Genomic DNA, 19,837 nt, shown 5'->3' with positions numbered 1-19,837 from the left:
ATGAAAACTGAATTCTCAGGCAGATGCTTTCCGGAGCCTATACCCTTTCTGAATTTGCATATTGATGAATCACATGGCTCTGGATATTCAACAACACCAAAGAAAGCAGAGAAGTGTAATGTTTTAATTCATTTGTTTTTTGTTTTTCAGATCTCGTAGATGACCAGGATCTGAGAGCTGACCTCCAAAACCTGCACCTGCCCTAGCAGATACCCCCTCCACCTTGGGCTCCCCCCTGCCCCCAAAATCCCTTCCTACATAGGAGTGGCTGAGCCAGACAGTCTCAATGCCTAAGCACAGCAAGGTGACCCAGAGGGAACAAAGTACTGAGCATGTCACTGAATCAGTGGCTGATCTGCTGGCCCTTGAGGAGCCTGTGGACTATAGACAGAGTGTCTTAAATGTGGCTGGAGAAAATTGGAACAAGCAGCAGGATGTGGATGACACTGGTGAGGATCGGCCAGCGTGGAACAATAAACTGCAGTACATTTTGGCTCAGATTGGCTACTCCGTGGGGCTGGGGAACGTCTGGCGCTTTCCATATTTGTGTCAAAAGAATGGTGGAGGTAAGTGAGCAAGGGAGTATAAAAGTCATCTGTTATGGACACATGTTCTGCTTTCCTAATATAATAATACAAGAGGAAGGGAGCATAGGCTTGAAGGCCATAGGATGCTATCTCAAACTGAGGCAGACAATACATAGTACTGACCATGCTGACTGGTAGTAACCCTCTAGGTTTCAGACAAGATCCTTTCCTGGCTCTTCCTGGAAATTCTGGGTAAACCATGTGTTCAACCATTAAGCTATAGCTTTCCCTTCAATGGATTGTTGTAGTCACTAGTCTGCATGATCAGGCAGCTCATTAAAGAGTTAAATGAAGAACTGTTGTCCTGAATCTTATGACATGTTCTAAGTTTATCTATTCTATACAAACCAAGACTACTCCGCCACCACACTCAGCAAGTAAGCACTCCTTTCCTGCTTGATAGTGTGCAAGTATTATTTGCCTGGTCATCTTGAGTTCAGGTAACAATTTGTGATGGTGAAAGGCTGCCATTATTCTTGGACTGTGTCTTTTTTATAACAGCCATGTATTTTCCTTGATTGTGCACTGCAAATCCATGCCTGAACCACACTGAACCATTATTATCTCAAAATATGTGAATATATAAACAAGCCCTTGCTACAAAAGGCATTCCTCTATAGCTTGGTAATGATTTTCACAAAGTTGAACTCAGCCAACTCTTCTATCTGTTTGAATTTGCCCTAGTTGAGCTGATTATGCACTGTTAATTTATTTCAGATTTACAGGTTGTGCTCTATTTCCTAACAAATTTGCTTTCCATGGTGTGATTCTTGCTCTCTGTGACATAGGATGATAATATTCCATTAATCTTTTTCTTTTTTTTAGCCACCGAATTGCAGGAAAAGCAGATTAAAGGCATAATTGCAAAGGATGACAGTGTAAGGCACATTGCCCTTTGGTTGGCTGCACAGATAGAGGTGACCACTGGTGTTTTCCCTCCTATCAAGTGCTGAGTCTTCAATGTGGTCAATAGAACATTAAATGAATGGTTGTTGCACCTTGAAGGCTTACCTGCTTTCTGTTAAGCATATGCTTCCTGGATTATCCATGGATGAAGCAAAGTGCTGGCTGAGAATCAGTTGGGTGTAATGCGACAGGAATGGATTATTGATAGATAGATGCTTTTGTGATAAATGCAATTCCTTGGTTGATAAAGTCTGTATCGCTTCTTGGTTCAGCAAGCTTTTTCTGCTAAAAAATACTGCTGTATGTGAAAGTAGTAATTTGTGTGTTGTTTTCTTCTCAGTAATAAAGTGTGCATATGTCTAGCAGAGAGAACAGATTTTCATTAGGAAAAGGGTGGTATTGGGCCAATTCTTTGGAACATTGTGTGCTCAAGAACTTACAGGATGGTGCTGCATGGGTTGAAAGCTTTGTTGAAAGCTGAACACCCAGGTTAGGGTTGCAAACGGGAACCCTCTAATTGTACCTATAATCTTGTTACAAAACCTGGTTTTCCCATTATGTGTACTGATGGCTACTGTGTGCCCTAAATGTGTAGGAAGCACCTGAGTTTCTCAGCTGACTTGTCTGTCTTTGGAACTGGAGTGCATTGCTTTGCTAGTGTATATGGAATTTTGAAAGCCATTGCCTATTGGGGTCACCAGAGTCAGAGGCAATGACGTAATCTTGTTACAAAACCTGGTTTTCCCATTATGTGTACTGATGGCTACTGTGTGCCCTAAATGTGTAGGAAGCACCTGAGTTTCTCAGCTGACTTGTCTGTCTTTGGAACTGGAGTGCATTGCTTTGCTAGTGTATATGGAATTTTGAAAGCCATTGCCTATTGGGGTCACCAGAGTCAGAGGCAATGACGTAATCAAAGACAAGGCAGTTCCAGGTTCTAGGGAAGGAGGTAGACAAGGACTAGAAGCAGATGACTTGGTCAAGAGGCTCCAGACTAGGCAGAAAAGAAGTTTGAGGCAAGGGAGCTGGTGTGGCTGCTCAGGGAGGCAACTTGTTCAGGGTAAAGAACCAAACCTGTCAACAGTTACATAGAACCAGCCAGGCCCTTACTGGTTCCTCTGACCTAACTTGGTTGGAGAGCAGCCATGCTGTCTCTGACCAGGACTGGCCCAATATATTTTGCTGCCTTAGGCAAAGGACAAGATGGCACCCTGCCATTTCCCAGAGAGAAGCTGACTGGACTGGCGGTACTAGCAATGGAGTAGTGTTCGTCATAATGCCTGAAGGCAGCAGGGTAGAGGAAGGGCTCTGCCCTCTAACAGAAAGCACCAAGGAGACGAAGCCAATAACTCACTTCTGCTGCTGTCTAAATTACATGAGATGTGAAGTTACATGTTTAAATAAGAGTCTTCAGTCTGGCTGCTTTTTCTTTAAAATAAATGGGGCCCTGATCCAGAATGTACTTCTCATTCAGATCAAGGCCCTGCAGTGGTTTTCTGCTAAGAAAACCACCCTTACCTGTTTGCTCTTGGTCTCCACAGTTTCTGTTTCTTGGTATGCTGTGAAATGGTTGGTTTTCTTTATTCTGTTTTGCGGTCTTTTTCATATTTATTATGAGCCCTGCTGGAAATTATTTTAAATAGTGTCGTGGAGGAGTTTTATGTAGAGTACTGAGTTTGAGTTTACGGTAGCTTGTGCTAATAGTGGTTGCTTTCAGAGCCCTGAAATGCTTCGGGAGGAAAGGTAGATATAATAATAATAGTAATAATAGTAATAATAGTAATAATAGTAATAATAATAATAATAATAATAATTAATAATAAAATTAATTGTAGCTAAGACCTTTTTCTAAAGGGGAAAAAAGAAATCTTATTGTCATTTGCTTTGATCAGAGTCTTCCAGTGGATTCTTGTCAGGAGCTGACCCAGTTGTGTGAAGCATTTTTATATCTTTTTGAGAAGCTGTGAGTTGTGTCAAGAATTAATTCGGTGATGTTGTGCTGGGTGCACTTAATCGTTTCCAGCCTGCTTATCTGACTACCCTGAATATGAAGCAGGATCAAAATCCTGCCTACACAGCTTTCCTGTCTTATTAGAATTATGAACGTGCCAGGAATATTGATTTTTCCTTTTTCTTTGAGTTTTTGGTCAACAGCTCTGTTTTCCAGCATGAGAGTTTTTGGCCTCTCTGGCCAACTGTTTATATTTCTCAGACTGCCCATTTGTTTCATACTCTCTTCAACTAGCCAGAGATATATGGCCCTGTTATTTAAGTAGAGTCCTTTATGAAGCATTCTCATCTAGCCCTTCCAGGAATTGTTCTCTTTAATTGCATAGCTGGCACTGGAACAGCCATTGTGAAGGCAGAAAATAACCACACTGTATATACATTTAGATATGGAGTGTTAAAGTGATCCTGTGTGCTGTAGTTGCATTAACCTCTCCCTCTATTGTCACGGCACCATTTTAAATTAAGAGACTTGCTTCAAATAATGTTTAGAGACAAATGCTAACTGGAGCTGATGAGAGTTGGATGGGCCATACAAGTAAGAAGTGATTGTCTCCTAGGAGCAGTCATGGTCACCTTCTCATGCTGGGACCTGTGTGATCAACGACGGGCATCTCTAATGACCTTTTTCTTTCCTGCCAGGTGCCTATCTGGTTCCATATCTCGTATTGCTCATCCTCATCGGCATCCCTCTCTTCTTTCTGGAGTTGGCTGTTGGCCAGAGGATCCGCCGGGGCAGTATAGGAGTGTGGAATTACGTCTGCCCTCGGTTGGGGGGCATTGGATTTGCCAGCTGCCTTGTAAGTGCTTGCAGAAGGCTTGTGGTGGCTTTGGGACAGTTGTGTCGATGATAGACAGGTGGTCTTCCCACATGTGCTGTCTAGCAGACATGTGCATAACAGACCCATTTCCCAATGTAAAGAGGGCTTAGTTATTGCAGAATATAATTAGAAGATACCAGCCTGTGAAGGTGGTTGGTTAGAAGCTCAGGACTGATGCCTTGAACAGTTCTTTCCCCCAACTATGGAACAGGATCAGACATTTACCATCAAGTTCTGATTTCCTTTGATTTCCCCACATGATCCTATTTATATCTGAACTAGGATGTGCCCTTCAAGAATGTGCCCTAACTGATCCACTGTTCACACCTGTCAAAACAAACCTCTTTGTAGTTTAGTCCTGATGATTCACTCTGCAGAGGGTCAAGTGATGGGCAGGTGGGTGCTAGCAAAAAGACCATTTCCCCTCTGGGATTGATACTGGAACTCAAGCTTAGCTCCACAACTCACTCATGCCCCCTAAGCACCGTTGTGCCATTCAGCATCTTATATAAACTGCTGTGATGACAACCAAAGCCCTGGATCGCCTGTGCAAGAGCAACACTGCTTCCTTGATATCTGGCAATTTTGAGGGAAACAATCACTGGACATGCCCACATCACAGGACAGAGCAGATTTTGAGAATGCATGGGGAGACGAGAGGAAAGAGAAATCCCATTGCATAGCATTGGATATAACCCAGTGCATTTCAATGTTCCATTCTCCACCATTCATTTTAGTATCACTTTGTTTGGAAATATGTTTTGCTGTCCGGGATCCAAACATTTTCATTCTTCTGTTGCCAGGTCTGCTTGTTTGTTGGGCTCTACTACAATGTGATCATAGGATGGAGCATCTTTTACTTTTTTAAATCCTTCCAGTACCCGCTGCCTTGGAGCGAGTGCCCTGTCATAAGGAATGGCACAGTGGCAAGTGAGTCCTTTCTCTTTACTGCTTTGCATGTGGTAGAAGGGAAATGAGGCACACTTCTTTAGGTGATAAATAGCGTTCAGCTCTGTGACTTATAATCTTCCAGAATCTTATAATTCAAATGTGATAGTTGTTGCAGTAGTAATCAATGTTGGCTGATACCACACAGCGCAGATGGGTGGATGCATTCATTTATCCTTTTCCATCATTGTGGGTCTCAAGGAGAAATAATTGCTTGCCCTGTACACTGTAGTTACTATAGTAAGGTAATTCAACATTACTTTTTCTAGGGGTGTTGAGAGTAGCTTCCAGTCAACAACTTAACAATAGTTCAGGTTTGTTTCCAGCTGATAGGGTGTGGGAATTGCGTTTGGGCATTGGTTGGTAGGAAATGGATACTTTCCAAAGAGTGCTATAGAGACACTCTGAAGGTTAATGGAGCATTTAATAGAATGTGAACATCTCCCAGAATATATATAAATCTTTTATAGTGGGTGTAAATTGCCCCATTTATTTAACTTTTAGTTTTAGTGGCAAGATCTTGGATTCTTATTCCTTTCTCCTAATGTGAATTTCGGCATCCTTCCTGAAGTGCCCTATGACTGCTTGTCTCTCCTATGTAGCCTTTAAATGCTGCCTTGCTTTGCTGTGGCACAGGTGTGTCTAAATGAGAAGTCAAAGCATGTAAAAAAACACAACTCCATAGCTTTTGTCCCTTTTCAGCCGTGGAACCAGAATGCGACAAAAGCTCTGCTACTACTTACTTCTGGTACCGGGATGCCCTGGACATCTCCAACTCCATTAATGAGAGTGGTGGGCTTAACTGGAGAATGACTTTATGCCTCCTGGCAGCTTGGAGCATTGTAGGCTTGGCCATGATCAAAGGAATTCAGTCTTCAGGAAAGGTAAGTGTTGATGGTGGCAGCCCAAAGCAGAACAGAGATTGCCAGAACCTACAACAGGTGGACCCACTTATAAAGTGGTGGATCCAGGGATGGGAAACCTGTGGCTCTCCAGATGGTGCTGGACTACAACTCCCATCATCCCTGCCCATTGGCCATGTTGGCTGGGGCTGACAATGTCTGGAGGGCCACAGCTTCCCCATCCCAGACCTACAGGTTACAGAAGACAATAACTGCTGTTTGGGGCACAATCTTGTAGCCAGGAATAGTGTTCAGCAGCTTCCACACACCCTGAATGGTTCATGGGGCCCAGGTAACCACAATGGAATAAGAAGCTAGGAAAAAGGAAAGGGTGAACACTTTCCCAACCACCTGGTCCAGGAGGGCTTGCTCCATTTTGCTTGGCTTGTGCCTCAGAGCAGCCACCTGAAAATAAGAATAACATGTGAGAGAGCCCATAGTTGAATGAATGAAGTCAGCAGTACCCGATAGCAATCACAGGCACAGCTTCCTCTCTTTTGGGATACGGCTGTTCAGCTTACCTATCTTAGGGCATATCCACATCAAACCAGTTAGCAGTCACTTATTTCCCCATGGAGAACCACAGGAATTGTAGTTTGGGGAGACGGCTCAGGATCTCTAACAGTGAATTCATCAAAGTATTGGCCTGAATATAAGCCACACCGGAATATAAGCCACTCCTTTAAAATGGGGGGGGGGGGATACCCGAATATAAGCTGCTCCCTTCCTCGCTGCTCCTTGTTGCATACTGGGGGGGGGGAGCCATGCTGCATTGCCAGCGGCCTTTCCCCTTCCTTGCTTTCTCCCTTCCCAGACTTGGGGGAGAGGATGGGGATCTACGCATGGGGCAGGTGCCACTTCGCCACGCTCCTGGTGCCCTTTGCCCCGCACTCCTAGCTGCATACGGTATGGTCGCAAATATAAGCCGCACTTTAACTTTTCACGATTGGAATTTGGGCAAAAAGTGCAGCTTCTATTCAGGCCAATACGGTATCTCACCAAACTACAGTTCCCAAAATGCTTTGTAGAAAGAAAAAATACTGACAGAAATTTCCAGTAGGGTAGAGTTGGGCTTATTGTTCATCCTTAAGACTTTCTTTATATACAGTCTACTGCTGGATTATATAAAGTAGGATCTCCCGCTTTCTCCCCCTCTCCCCCTCAGGTGATGTACTTCAGCTCCCTTTTTCCTTACGTGGTACTGATCTGTTTCCTGGTCCGGGGATTGCTCTTGAGGGGGGCGATAGATGGGATTCTGCACATGCTCACTCCCAAGGTAAGCCCACCACACTCACCATGTGCCTTTAGACCAGTCAGAGAAATGTCTCTTACTGGGAACTATAGCTAGCAAGAATCCTATGTCTCTGGTGATCATCACAATCCATGCCCTATGTTGAACTGATGCCTCTGTGGTGCTGCCTGGATGGCACCAGAGCAGAGCAAATTTTACGAAGGTATAGGTGTTGCTTTTTTAGTCAATGGTGCTACTCTCTCTGAAACTGAAATGCTGAAGATTAATTGCTTAGGGCATGCCAGTCCAGGTCTGATTCATTATTCTTCCTGCTTGGGTCAGAATTGTACCAAATTAACCAGGTTTGTCAAAGGACAGCTGCAAAATGGATCGACTCATTAGCTGTTTAATTAATTCATTAAACAAAGATGTAGGTGATTGAAATTATGAAGCTGGCTTTAATCCTGATTAATTTTGAATAAGAGATTCTAAAATACAAGCTCCAGTGTCCAAGTTCTCATTGTAGGTAGAATGATTAGCAACCACACATCTTCCGTTTGCAATACTGTGCAGGCCCTGTCTGCAAATGGCATCTCCATCAGGTTTGTCCAGATTCTTGGCAGCAGAAGGTCCCACTGGTATCACACTACACACGATCAGCATGCAATGGATGCTTTAGCTGAGATTCCTGCATTGCGGGGGGTTGGACTAGATGACCCTTGGGGTCCCTTCCAACTCTACAATTCTATGATTCTAATTTGGTAGGGCTCACTTTCCATGCCACAAACCATGGTGGACTGAAAGGGAGTAAAGTGCTTAATAGTTTGCTAGTACATTAGTTTGCACTTGTATAGCTTGCTAGCATAAGTGTGACTATCCTGTGCAGTCTATTAAGTGCGTTCTGTAAGCAGCAATCCTTAATCAATAAGGTTAATCAAGCTTTTCTTGATAAAGGGGTGGGGGCTAATTGTAACTGGCAGGGGTCATTTTGAAACACTGAGTTTGTTTTTTCTCAACTTTCATTTTGACACTACCTGTGTTTTCAAGCTTTCTTCCATAGGAATCATAAGCGCTGGTTTTTTGTTTTTGTTTTGCTTTTCTCTTTTAAAAGATTGTGACATTTTTTCAGGGCATGATATTCCATACCTAACTGGGTAAGCCCACAAAGTGCACAGGCAGTAAAAAATCTAAAATGCAAAGAAGAATAGGGCATTCACAGTTCTGCATCTGAGAGCCATTTATTTCCTTGGGACCTGATTCCCTTTCTATTGTGCCCTTGGCCATCAATAATTGAGTCAACAGAGGAGAAAGATAGAGAGCTGTCTCTAGCATATGCATGGATACCCAGGCAATGGTGTGCTGTTCTCAGCTGCCAGTGTTATACATTTAAATATAAATGTGCCATATGTGTACCAAGCCGAGCATCTCTGATGCAGGATGGATGACTTGGCTTCCCTCTCTTCTCTCCTTACAGCTAGATAAAATGTTGGATATCCAGGTGTGGCGGGAAGCAGCCACTCAGGTCTTCTTTGCCCTTGGACTGGGCTTTGGTGGAGTTATTGCTTTTTCCAGTTACAACAAGCAGGACAATAACTGCCACTTCGATGCAGCCTTGGTCTCCTTCATCAACTTCTTCACCTCCATTTTGGCCACACTGGTAGTCTTTGCTGTGCTGGGCTTCAAAGCCAATGTAATGAATGAAAAGTGTGTGGTTGAGTAAGTACTCATTCCAGTCTCTCTCTCCCTGCCTCTCCATTTCTCTCCCCCCAAAAGGCTTCTCTAGAGGGCACAACCACAGCAGCTATTTTTCAGGGTACCTTATAGTTACTTTTAAAAAAGCATCCAGTGCAGTGGGTGCAATTCTGTTCTGGCCTGAAGCTTTGATAGCCAGAAACTGTAGTTTCCTTCTGGCCAGGTGGCAACCTAGAGTGCTCTCTGGAGCTAGGAAAGCAGCTTTTCACCTTATTATTTTTGCAGAATGTGTTGTGAAGTAATTGGACTAAATCCTGCCACTTCATTCATTCATTCAGTATTATTCATTCAGCTCATTCCTTCACAATTTTCTCCCCTCCCTTTTATCCTCACGACAACCCTGTTAGGTAGGTTAGGCTCAGAGACTGTGACTGACTCACCCAGTGAACTTCATGACTGAGTGGGAACCAGAACCTTGGTCCCCCTTGTCCTAGTCTGACATTCTTAATTAACCACTGCACCACACTGGCTCCCATCAACTGCTGGGGTTCATTTTGCCTGTTTTGCTGGAAGAAGATGCCCTTCACCCAGAACAAGGTGAACAAGGCCAGGCAATGGCTCTATAATGACCTTTAGCTTCTCCTCCATAGGAACGCTGAGAAGATTCTGGGTTATCTGAATACCAATGTCCTCAGCCATGCACTCATCCCACCCCAAGTGAACTTCTCCCATCTCACGGCCAAAGACTACACCGAGATGTATGGTGTGATAAAGACAGTGAAGAAGGATCATTTCGATAAGCTGGGCCTGGATCCTTGTCTCCTGGAAGATGAGCTTAACAAGGTATGTTTATAGCCAGACTTGCTTTTCACGGTATATTTATAGCTGGGCTTGCTTTTCATGGTCATTTTTGACCCTAGATGCTGGTTCCGCTCTTGTACATCATTGAAGTCTCAGAGTGAGCCAACTTGCTTGGGAAGAGCACATGGTAGCGCTCTCTTGAGGTTGTACCACTTCTGCATGGTGCAAGTGGGGGATCTCATGCTCATATGCACCCCAATTTCTTGTTAAAAACAACCACCTCTCATTGCTTATAGAAAATTAGCATATTAGAGAGAAGGCTAAGGCAGAAAGCTTGTGATTTCTGTTTAAGATCACTCTTGGTTGCAGTTCTTACCATGTGCTGATGAAGACTTCACTGACATAAGGAATAAGGAACTGAAGTATGTCAAAATCATTGCAAGAATTGAGCTTGTGAGAGGTGGCCGACTATAACAGTGTTATGGAACAGATGTGTTTGGGTGCTATGAATAGTAGAGCCTATGTTTTGTATGCTGAAGTTCCCAAGTTTATTCCCCAGCATCTTCAGGTAGGGGTGGGAGTGTCCCTTGTCTGAAAACCTCAAGAGCATCTGTATAGACGATTCTGAGCTAGATGGACCATTGGTCTGACTTGGTTTAAGAAAGACTCCTGTCTTCCTGCGATTACCGAGGGAGGTGAAACTGAGAAATGAATACATCATGTAATTTCTATGGGATTCATGCACTGAAAAGTCACAACTTCCCATGACTTCTCAGAACATGTACAGATGTAGTGAAATAGATGCTTGTGCAATCATTTGTATGCATTATACATCATTTTCCTTATACCCACAATGGTTTGGCTGTTTGGTTCTGAGAGCCTGTGATTTTACAGATAGAAATCTATTTACATGAATACATGCACACCTGCTTTTATGATGTAATCTTCTGCCCAGAGTAACGCAAGCATCTTCTTTTGGCTGTGTACAGTCAGTGCAGGGAACTGGCCTTGCATTCATAGCTTTCACAGAAGCAATGACCCACTTTCCAGCTTCTCCTTTCTGGTCAGTGATGTTCTTCTTGATGCTGATAAACCTGGGTTTGGGGAGCATGATTGGGACCATGGCTGGCATCACCACACCAATCATTGACATGTTCAAAGTGCGCAAGGAAGCATTAACAGGTAAGTTCTCTCTTGGGGAAACTCAAGAAACCATTCACAGAGTAGCACTGTTGTGCATGCAATGACATCATTTAGTTCTGGCCATGACTTGTGCTACAAAATACGTTGCTGTAATTCTTAAAAGTCATGGGATAACATCAGAGCTGAACCAACGTTTCTATTACTGAAATATATTTGCTGTCCCCCAAAAGAGCAGAGGGATTTGGGGGTTAAGGGGTGCCTGTCAACATTGGGAAGCTCACACACTGTGATAATGTGGCAGTATCTGGGGAATTGATGATTTTGGGTCATTTCATAAGACCAAACTGTGGAGGGTTTATGGGTGAGATCTGGGCTGAGTTTGGAAAGTTGCAAAATGATTTTGTGATTATTTCATCAAACCCCCACATTTATCATACCACTACAAAGCTGATCCAAATGGCTGCTAGTAGCATATTCACCGTGCAATCCAAGAATGCTTTGGTTACTTCAAAGTAAATCACAGTGGTTTCAATGGATGTGCCTCAAGTTATGAATTGAACACTTCACTGCATGCCAAACTCTGGTAGAATCAATTCAATGCACATGTCCAAATTAGCAAGCTATGTAAAACCCAATTAAGCAACCCACGGGATGAAGCACTGGTAACAGATTCCATTGCAGTAACAAAAGCAAAAACCAGCATTTAAACTCATCATTCAAAGCATCCACTTCTGAAGCCTGATGTGAACCTAGCAGTCAGGACCTATCATTGCTGATAAGCTCAGTAAAGTTAAGGGGGTGTTTCTGAGGTACATATATAGTACCTTCTGTGAGCTCCACATGCCTACCTGCCTAGATACTTGCAGATTTGTATGTAGCAGATTTTGTTTTACATTTCTCTAAAGATTACATTGCATATTAAAAGTTTAAGAGCAATTTATAGGGCACTCCTATGAATGTTTGCTTAGAAATAAGCCACACAGTGTTCAATGGAGCTTAATCTCAAAGAAGTGTGTCTAAGATTGCAACCTTAAACTTTTAAATAGTGAAATCAAGTACTTAAAATTCACCGAAACCAAATGTTGTGCTTGCCTTAACTCTGTTTCCCCATAGTGGCCAGTTGGGGCTTCTACGTATAGGATAAAATTTCTTGCATAGAAGCCACATGTGGAAAGTTGGGTGAATCCCACACATAGCTTGCCACACACGTGTCTGTTTTACCATGAGTACCAAGTAGAGGAGGCGCTAGTGGTGGCCTACTTCTGTCAGGCATATGCACATTAACAAAGTTGATGTGCATTCATTTATCAGCAAGCTACATGCAGGATATGTGGCCTTGTAGGTAAGATATTTTGTCATGTATGAAACTGGCTTTGGAGTTACTTTTTCTGCAGGAGTGATATTATAGCCATAGAGCAACATGGACATACCAACTTGAAGCTCACTGACCCAACTCCATGATATAGGACAAACAGGGGCAACAAATGCATAATTTTTTGAAGTTGGCTCAGTCTGAAAAATCAGGAATCTCATTATCACAGCTCTATTTTATCTTCAGCACGGGGTCATTTTTTCCATCCACCTCAATATATATTCAGACTCCTATGGTGAATTGAATTGAATGAGTCATGTTGGAGAACTGACATGAGGGTACTATTATGACCAGAGGTGATGTGAAAGATGTTTTGTAAGATTCAAAGTGGGCATTAGACTGCAAAAGTCAGAGTGACCTAGGTTACTAACATCCAAATCCAGTTCATCCTGGCCTGGAAATTGGGGAAAGGGTGATTTCGTCAAGTGAATCAAGAAATGGGTGACTCTTCAAGAGGAAGTTAAGTTATAATAATTTTTGCAACAATTCCGCAAATATAAGGAACTTGGGATCTAGTTAGTATTGCACAGGCAGACATGAATTTGGGACATTTTAAGTGCTGGACTTCACAGCCTCAATAACACTTAATGAAGAGAAGATGTTTCCCTACAGCGCAGTGAGCAACAATGTGATAACTTTAACACTTTCCCAGATTATCTAGTATAGTCTCAAACTTTCCCCTGTCGAATTAGAACGCTTGTCACAGATATACCCTGAAGCACTTTTTGTCCATTTGAATAGCTCTAACATATTGATGCACTGTTTGTGTATCTGAAGAGCTCTAATCTCTCTCTAATTCCTGCCCTTAAAGTCTTTCCCATGCACACGCATCTCATGATACTGCCAGGGGCCCTTGTAGTACGTTGCTGCTCTTTGGTAGAAACAATATTATCAGTTTGCCTTTTGGATCCTGCAGCAGTTTTGCATGCCCTCGTGTAGCTGACGGTTACTGTGATCTGCTCTTTACAGTTGGCTGCTGCATTTTTGCTTTCTTCGTGGGGCTGATCTTTGTGCAACGCTCAGGCAACTACTTTGTCAACATGTTTGATGATTACTCTGCAACGCTGCCACTCACCCTCGTAGTCATCCTGGAAAACATTGCGGTGGCTTGGATTTACGGCACCAAGAAGTAAGCATTTATTTCCAGGAGGGTTAGCCTGTTCATATTCCTACAGGCTTGTCTGAATTCCTAAGCATTTGGCTTTGAATGCTTTGCCCCTCTTACCACTACAATGGGTTTCATTGTTCTTGAAGCACTCAGGCTTCTTGATGCTTCTTTGGACTTCTGGCCCCACCAGAGTTCCCATCCAAATCTCTCCATCCAAATCAAGGGGAAGTAAAGAGCAAGGAACCTTGTGCTTCAACATCTGTTTGCTTTCTTCCTTTCTTCTTCCTAGATTCATGCAAGAATTAACAGAGATGCTGGGATTCCGCCCTTACCGGTTTTACTTCTACACATGGAAGTACATCTCGCCCATTTGCATGGCTGGCCTGATGACAGCCAGTGTGATCCAGCTAGCTGTCAGTCCTCCAGGTTATAATGCCTGGATCCGAGAAGAGGTGAGTTGGCAAATAAAAGTGCATCCCCCAAAGGCTACAAATCCACAGGCTGTGTACCAATTGGCAACCAACCCACATACTATACAGTGAAGCCACAGGGTCCTCCCTGCAAATGGCTGTGATCATTTGTGCAATTGCTAGGCCAGCATCCACCTGGAGGACAGAGAGGCCTCATCCTTATACCAGAGTACCTTGCATTTCCTCCTGCTTCCAGAGCTGCGGCCACGGAGGTTGCACATACACCATAAAACCCAACTAGCCAATATCCTGCTGGAGATGATTCCAGACAGAGCTGGCATGGATTTCTGGTCACCCTTCCAAGGAATTGGGAGTAAGAGGCTATCTTAGCCATGTAGAGTGACAGCGGTTGAAATCCCAGTGTTGCAAATGCTCCCTTGCTTTTTAGGGTAGTCCAAGGTTAAGGAGCAGTAGTTCAAGGTATGGAATCTGAACATTCATGTAAACGTTTATTTGTTCTGCAGGGAAATTGTTGGTCCAGCTTTGTGTAACTATGGGAAGCTACTGCCTCTTTATTAGCATTTTATTTAAGTGGGGGTTGCCACCTGCAAGAGCAAAATGTTCTAATGCAGTGTGCTCTTGAGAGATTAACCCTTTGGCATGTGTTTCAGGGTGCGTATGCAGAAAAGGGAACAGAGGGGTGAGAAAGACCTTTTGGCAAAAATCCTTTGCATGTATAAGATTTTCCCCTTGCAGTACATGCTGGCCCTTCTCTTGGAGATGGGAATACAAGCAGCATACTTTACTTGCCTTGGTGCCACAGAAATAGCAACTTGATCACTTCAAGGACCTCACTTGTGTCGAGGCTGACGAATGCCAACTGCGTTTTCCCTTCTCTTCCAGGCAGCAGAGAAATATCTCTATTACCCCAAATGGGCAATGGGCATCCTTGTCTCACTGATCATCCTGGCCACGCTTCCTCTGCCGGTTGTCTTCATCCTCCGCCAGTTTCACCTGGTGTCAGATGGTTCCAATGCTCTTTCTGTCACTTACAAGAAGGGGCGTATAATGAAGGACATCTCCAACTTAGAAGACAATGATGAGACACGTTTCATCTTGAGTAAAGTACCCAGTGAAACCCCTTCCCCAATGCCTACACATCGTTCTTATCTAGGCCCCGGGAGCACATCCCCAATGGAGATGAGCAGCGTTGCCAATGGACGCTACAGTAGCGGGTACCTTACGGCTACCACTCCCGAATCTGAACTGTGACCGTCAACCAGCAACCTCCCTCTGTTTGCTGGGTAAAGGAGAGGAGGTCCAGGAGAAGGAAGCTCTGCTTTAGAACCCCTTCCCAGAATTTACAGCAGACAGGGACTAGATGATGTCAAGAGAGGGTAGACGTGGGAAGGGGCCTTCTCCAGCTGAAATGCCAGATCCCTCCTCAGTGAATAATAGTAATAAGACATTGCAATAAATTTTTATGGGCATAAGGAAATTTTTAGCCAATTGGCATTGAAAAACACAAATTGCTCCTCTAGTTGGGAAAAGAGATATGCCTCATTCCACTGAGTATGTTTAACCACCACCGTTCATAGCACAAGGAAGATCAGTCCTCTTGGTATGGATTCTACCAGACAACCTGTGGTTTTACACTCTGATAATCTCCAAATAGCACATTCTTGGTCAACACTTCTTGCAAGTCTGGGCCAAGATATATTTTATGTAGGCAGCACAGTACAATGCCTGGCGATGCCATCATGTGATACCTGCCACGTCATTGCTGATGTTGGATCAAAAGCAGTAAGGAACAATGGGATCTTGTTTCAGTGAAGTTTGCATTGGTATGCGTGCTAATGTTACTTGCAGTATTCCTTCACCAAACATCTAATCACACAGTGGTGCAAATTCAGGTATGTGCCATGTGCATAGGCCAGAATCAGAAAACTGTTCCATCAATGTAAATTTTCTGGAATTTGTGGTGTCACTCCTGATATCTACATAACTCTGAGCAGGCTGTGACCTCAGCCATTTTATCAAATACACCATCTGACAAATTTTTTCAGTAGCAGCCATACTCTGCAAGCACTGTGAGTGCATGCCAGAGTCTTTTTGCTGTCAGTTTTGCGACATTAAAAGCACCTTTAAAAATAGTAATAATAATAATAAAGGTTCTTACTGAAGAGAGTGCGCAACATCTTTCAAGGTAGTCTAAGTGTGTTGGGTCTGTTGCATTTTCCATCAGATGGTGCAGTCATTGCCTTTTACTCTTGTGAATGTGGCTGTGCATGTGTCACAGTCATCTAGGATGCAGCTGATAACATTTTTAATGAATAGTGATTCAGCTCCATCCAACCTCTGGTTAGTCACATTCAGCTGGTGACTGAACCCTATCTTAAAAGTTTTCTGTTATTTTCATTTTAGTAACTAGGAGGTCATGCAGTTCCTGTGTGGGAGTACACACTTAATGGGGTTCTTTAAAAGAATGTTGCTCATATATGCCACTGAATTTTAAAAAATCTCTTAAAGATCTTTCTTTCTTTCTTCATTTGCAGTTTGAGCACTCCCCTCTGCACAGTGAGTCTGTGGGAGCGCACATTCTGCCTGCTGGAGAACAGCAGAGGGGCACCGCTGCCACAAACCTGCCCCCGAAATGTCGAAGTGCAACAGACCTTTGTGCTGTTGCATATTATATTTATGCTGCCAATGGCTAAATGTGCAGAAGCTGCTTTAAGTGCTTTATGGTTAAGGTGATTTGAGTATATAGTCACGGTCATTGATCTGTAGAAAGATCCATGGCCAAAATTTATATTGTTTTCTCCTGCTGGAAGAGTATAAGATGAGGGAAATGGAACTCTGAGAATCTTTTCATGCTTGCTAACATGGGGGCAGCTTGTCTCATGAGCAGCTCTTTCGTGGCCTTAAGTTAGGGGACATGTCTGGCTCCGGAAGCGCATGCTTGCAGCAGATAGCAGTGTTGGTTCCAGTGACAGTTGACTGATCCAACCAGCCGTGCTGTGAAAACTAATTTAAATGGGTACCCACAGATACTATCTCCATGCATTCATTGCAACACATTTCGGAGTAGGGTTGAACAGATTGGTCTACTTCTCATCCATGTCAGCTTTTCATGTGTTTATTCATAAGTCAGTTCTACCCTCTTTCCACATTAATTTTCAGATTTCTTTTTTAAAAATCCATATGAAAATTAAATGTAAATGTAGATTGAAATACATACTTAAGAGTGGCTGGGGAGGCCCAGCCAGATGGGCGGGGTATAAATAATAATATATTATTATTATATGCATAGTTCATCTTAACATATGAAATTTATATATTTATTTGGATTATATATATATATCTACACATAAATATATTTCAAGTGTTTCAAAACATATTCAGTATGAAAATAACAATAATAGCTAAATGCTACAGCCCAGCTGCAGTAATTTACAGGACAGTACTGTAATTTACAGCTGGTGTAAATGCTAAATTTATTGGGTATTATGTTACTCCTTTCCCTTTCTCTAGTTGCAGGACCCCTTCCCAAAACAGGCATCAGTAAGATCCCCATCCAGTTGTAAAAGGCATGTTAAACAGAAAGAAAGAAAGTGATGACTAACACTAAGTCAAGTTCTGCTGCAGAAAAAAACAATTGTGAATTATGAGTTCCCTAATCTTTTTTTAAAACAACAACAGCAACCACATTTTGGTACATTTTTAGGCCAAGAAGTGAATTGTAAAATTTGGAGAAGTGCAAAATCCAAAGCATAATTACATTTCAATCCATGTATTAGTCTGGGAAATGTGAATGAGATCAGTTCACTTAAAATGCAGACTAAACCAAATTCCTCTCCATCCCTACCTTGGTGTAAGCACCACTGAACATAGTGGGAATTCTGAGAGAAAATGCACAGGCTTGCACTTGTAGTGGGAATTTCTCCCCACATCACTTTCAGCTCTCCCCGCCCCCTCCAATCAAAGAGGCTTGTTGTAGCTCAGGAAACCCCCCAGACCTGGCTGTTCTGTGTTATGGGCCTTGCTGCACTGGGGCAGTTGCCATGGCAAACAATTCTCTGTTACCTGACCAGAGCACCTGCTGTCTTTTGCCATTAGCAGTAGCTACTCTCCGCAGAGTCTCAGCTTGTGAAAACTTTTCAGCACTTCTTAGACTCCCAGGACCCCAGAGTACAAAAAAAATTAGGAAGACAGTTAGTAAGGTGGCAATCCATCCTAGGTCCTGTTGGAACCGAAGGGAATTCGTCATATCAGATGGAAAGCTCCTTGTGTCCTGGTTTGATTTTGCCTCTTCTTCTACATGCAAAATCTCCCTGCTACTCTTTCCCTGCTCTCTGCTTTACCCTCTTAAGGCAGGAGTAACCAACGTGCTGTCGTCCAGGTGTAGTTGCACTTCAACCCCCTCCAGCTCCACTCAGCATGGCATGGCCAATGGTCCAGGTAAATGGGAGTTGTAGTCCAGCAACACCTTAAGGGCATGCCTCCAGATGCCTATCCCTGCTATCGTTCTTCTGATTCAATTCACCGGAAGCCTCTTGCAGCCTCCTTGAATAAATTCCACTCTGTAATATTTGTTTAGTCCCTGTAGAATTTCTCTTGAGTTGCTTCATGCAGACTCTGGGCCTCTGGGGAGCTTAGGTGCTTTGGAAACTAATCCCTTTGCCTGACAATATTTTTTAATAGATACATCTCTGAACCCCCTAAGCAAAAATTAGCTAAACTCTACACAGCCCTTTGAAAGTGAGGAAATGGAGAGATTGTTAAGTCTGTTTCAGTGTGAGTCAGCAACAGAAGCAAGCGATGAAGCCTGGCTTCCCAACCCAGCCTTTTCCTCTCTTTGCCTTTATCCCTTTAGCTTAATATAGCTGGAAAGGGTTCGGGTATCCTCTTTTTTAAAAAAATAAAGCCCTACATTGAGGCACACCAATAAATGTTAGTGTCTATTTTGTATGGGAATGAAAAATGTCAAGGCTTATTCATTATGGAACAGCAGGTTGTGTTGTCAGGAAAAAGCCAGGCATGTGAAAAGGGAGCAGAACACCAGACTGTCTAAAATCCACATTCTCTCTGGTTCCTGAAACAAAGAGCTGCTTTACGGGGTTTACTGATTCTTTGGTTTGCCTGTGCCATTGCATATACATGCCAGTAGTTCATCACATTTTACACCTTGGCAAGACAATGGCCCTCTTTCTGTTCTCTGTTCTGATTTGGCTTCATTCTGGTTTGTTTTAGTTTGGTCTGCTTTTTAAAGCAGGAATATCTTGATTTGCACTTCCTAGATGAATACATAGATTTGGGTGTAGCCATCCTTTTGCACTTCTCTGAATTTTGTGATTTTTACACTCAAAATGTAAAAATACATAAAATGCATATTTTAGGTTAGAATGTGTATGAAAATTTGTGCACTGTGAAAAAATACATTTTAAAATGTTGATTTTTCTGGGGTTTTTTTTATAAAAAAACCACTCATCGCTGCAAAAGCATAATGGAACAGACTTATGAATGAACACATGCAAAGCTGATCTATCCATCCCTAGTGCCAGTGGGTGGCAGTGTTTTGCTATGTCCAACCTCAAGGTTGCTCCACACATTTGAGGCTCCCTTGTTTTCTCTGTACAGTTTTGCATGCAGGTACATGGCCAAAGGATGTGAATTAAGCAGTACGCAGTAGCGCGTTTGCAGGATAAGTGCAGCACTTCCCCAGGCCCCACCCTGCAATTATGGGAATTGTTCAAAGCCTCTTCATGTACTGCTGGTTTACACTAATATTTCCCCACCAGTGGTGTGATCCTGTGAAGAAAACACGTGGAGACCTTGAATATGTGACATGACCCAAAAGCATCTAAAATAGCAGGGAAGAAGGAATGGTGGTAACCTGTAAGGCACAGTGT

The 19,837-nt window shown here is 43.0% G+C and overlaps 1 protein-coding gene across 2 annotated transcripts in view; it reads left to right on the top strand.

Moving 5' to 3' along the window:
• SLC6A17 (solute carrier family 6 member 17) overlaps window positions 1–19,396 on the top strand; it is a 32,112-nt gene extending 12,716 nt beyond the window's left edge. For both annotated transcript variants that reach the window (XM_028733845.2, XM_028733846.2), the window contains exons 2-12: window positions 151–566; window positions 4,143–4,300; window positions 5,125–5,251; window positions 5,972–6,153; window positions 7,337–7,447; window positions 8,877–9,118; window positions 9,745–9,937; window positions 10,885–11,077; window positions 13,380–13,539; window positions 13,808–13,970; window positions 14,832–19,396. In XM_028733845.2, coding sequence (XP_028589678.2) covers window positions 287–566; window positions 4,143–4,300; window positions 5,125–5,251; window positions 5,972–6,153; window positions 7,337–7,447; window positions 8,877–9,118; window positions 9,745–9,937; window positions 10,885–11,077; window positions 13,380–13,539; window positions 13,808–13,970; window positions 14,832–15,200 — 2,178 coding nt within the window. In that variant the 5' untranslated portion in view covers window positions 151–286 and the 3' untranslated portion in view covers window positions 15,201–19,396. The remainder of the gene's footprint in view (window positions 1–150; window positions 567–4,142; window positions 4,301–5,124; window positions 5,252–5,971; window positions 6,154–7,336; window positions 7,448–8,876; window positions 9,119–9,744; window positions 9,938–10,884; window positions 11,078–13,379; window positions 13,540–13,807; window positions 13,971–14,831) is intronic.
• The last annotated feature ends 441 nt before the right edge of the window (window positions 19,397–19,837 follow it).

The sequence above is a fragment of the Podarcis muralis genome, chromosome 5, assembly GCF_964188315.1.
Source record: "Podarcis muralis chromosome 5, rPodMur119.hap1.1, whole genome shotgun sequence".
In the NCBI taxonomy this organism is placed as follows: domain Eukaryota; kingdom Metazoa; phylum Chordata; class Lepidosauria; order Squamata; family Lacertidae; genus Podarcis; species Podarcis muralis.
The sequence above is the reverse complement of the archived record's forward strand: the minus strand, read 5'-3'. Positions and strand labels throughout refer to the sequence as shown.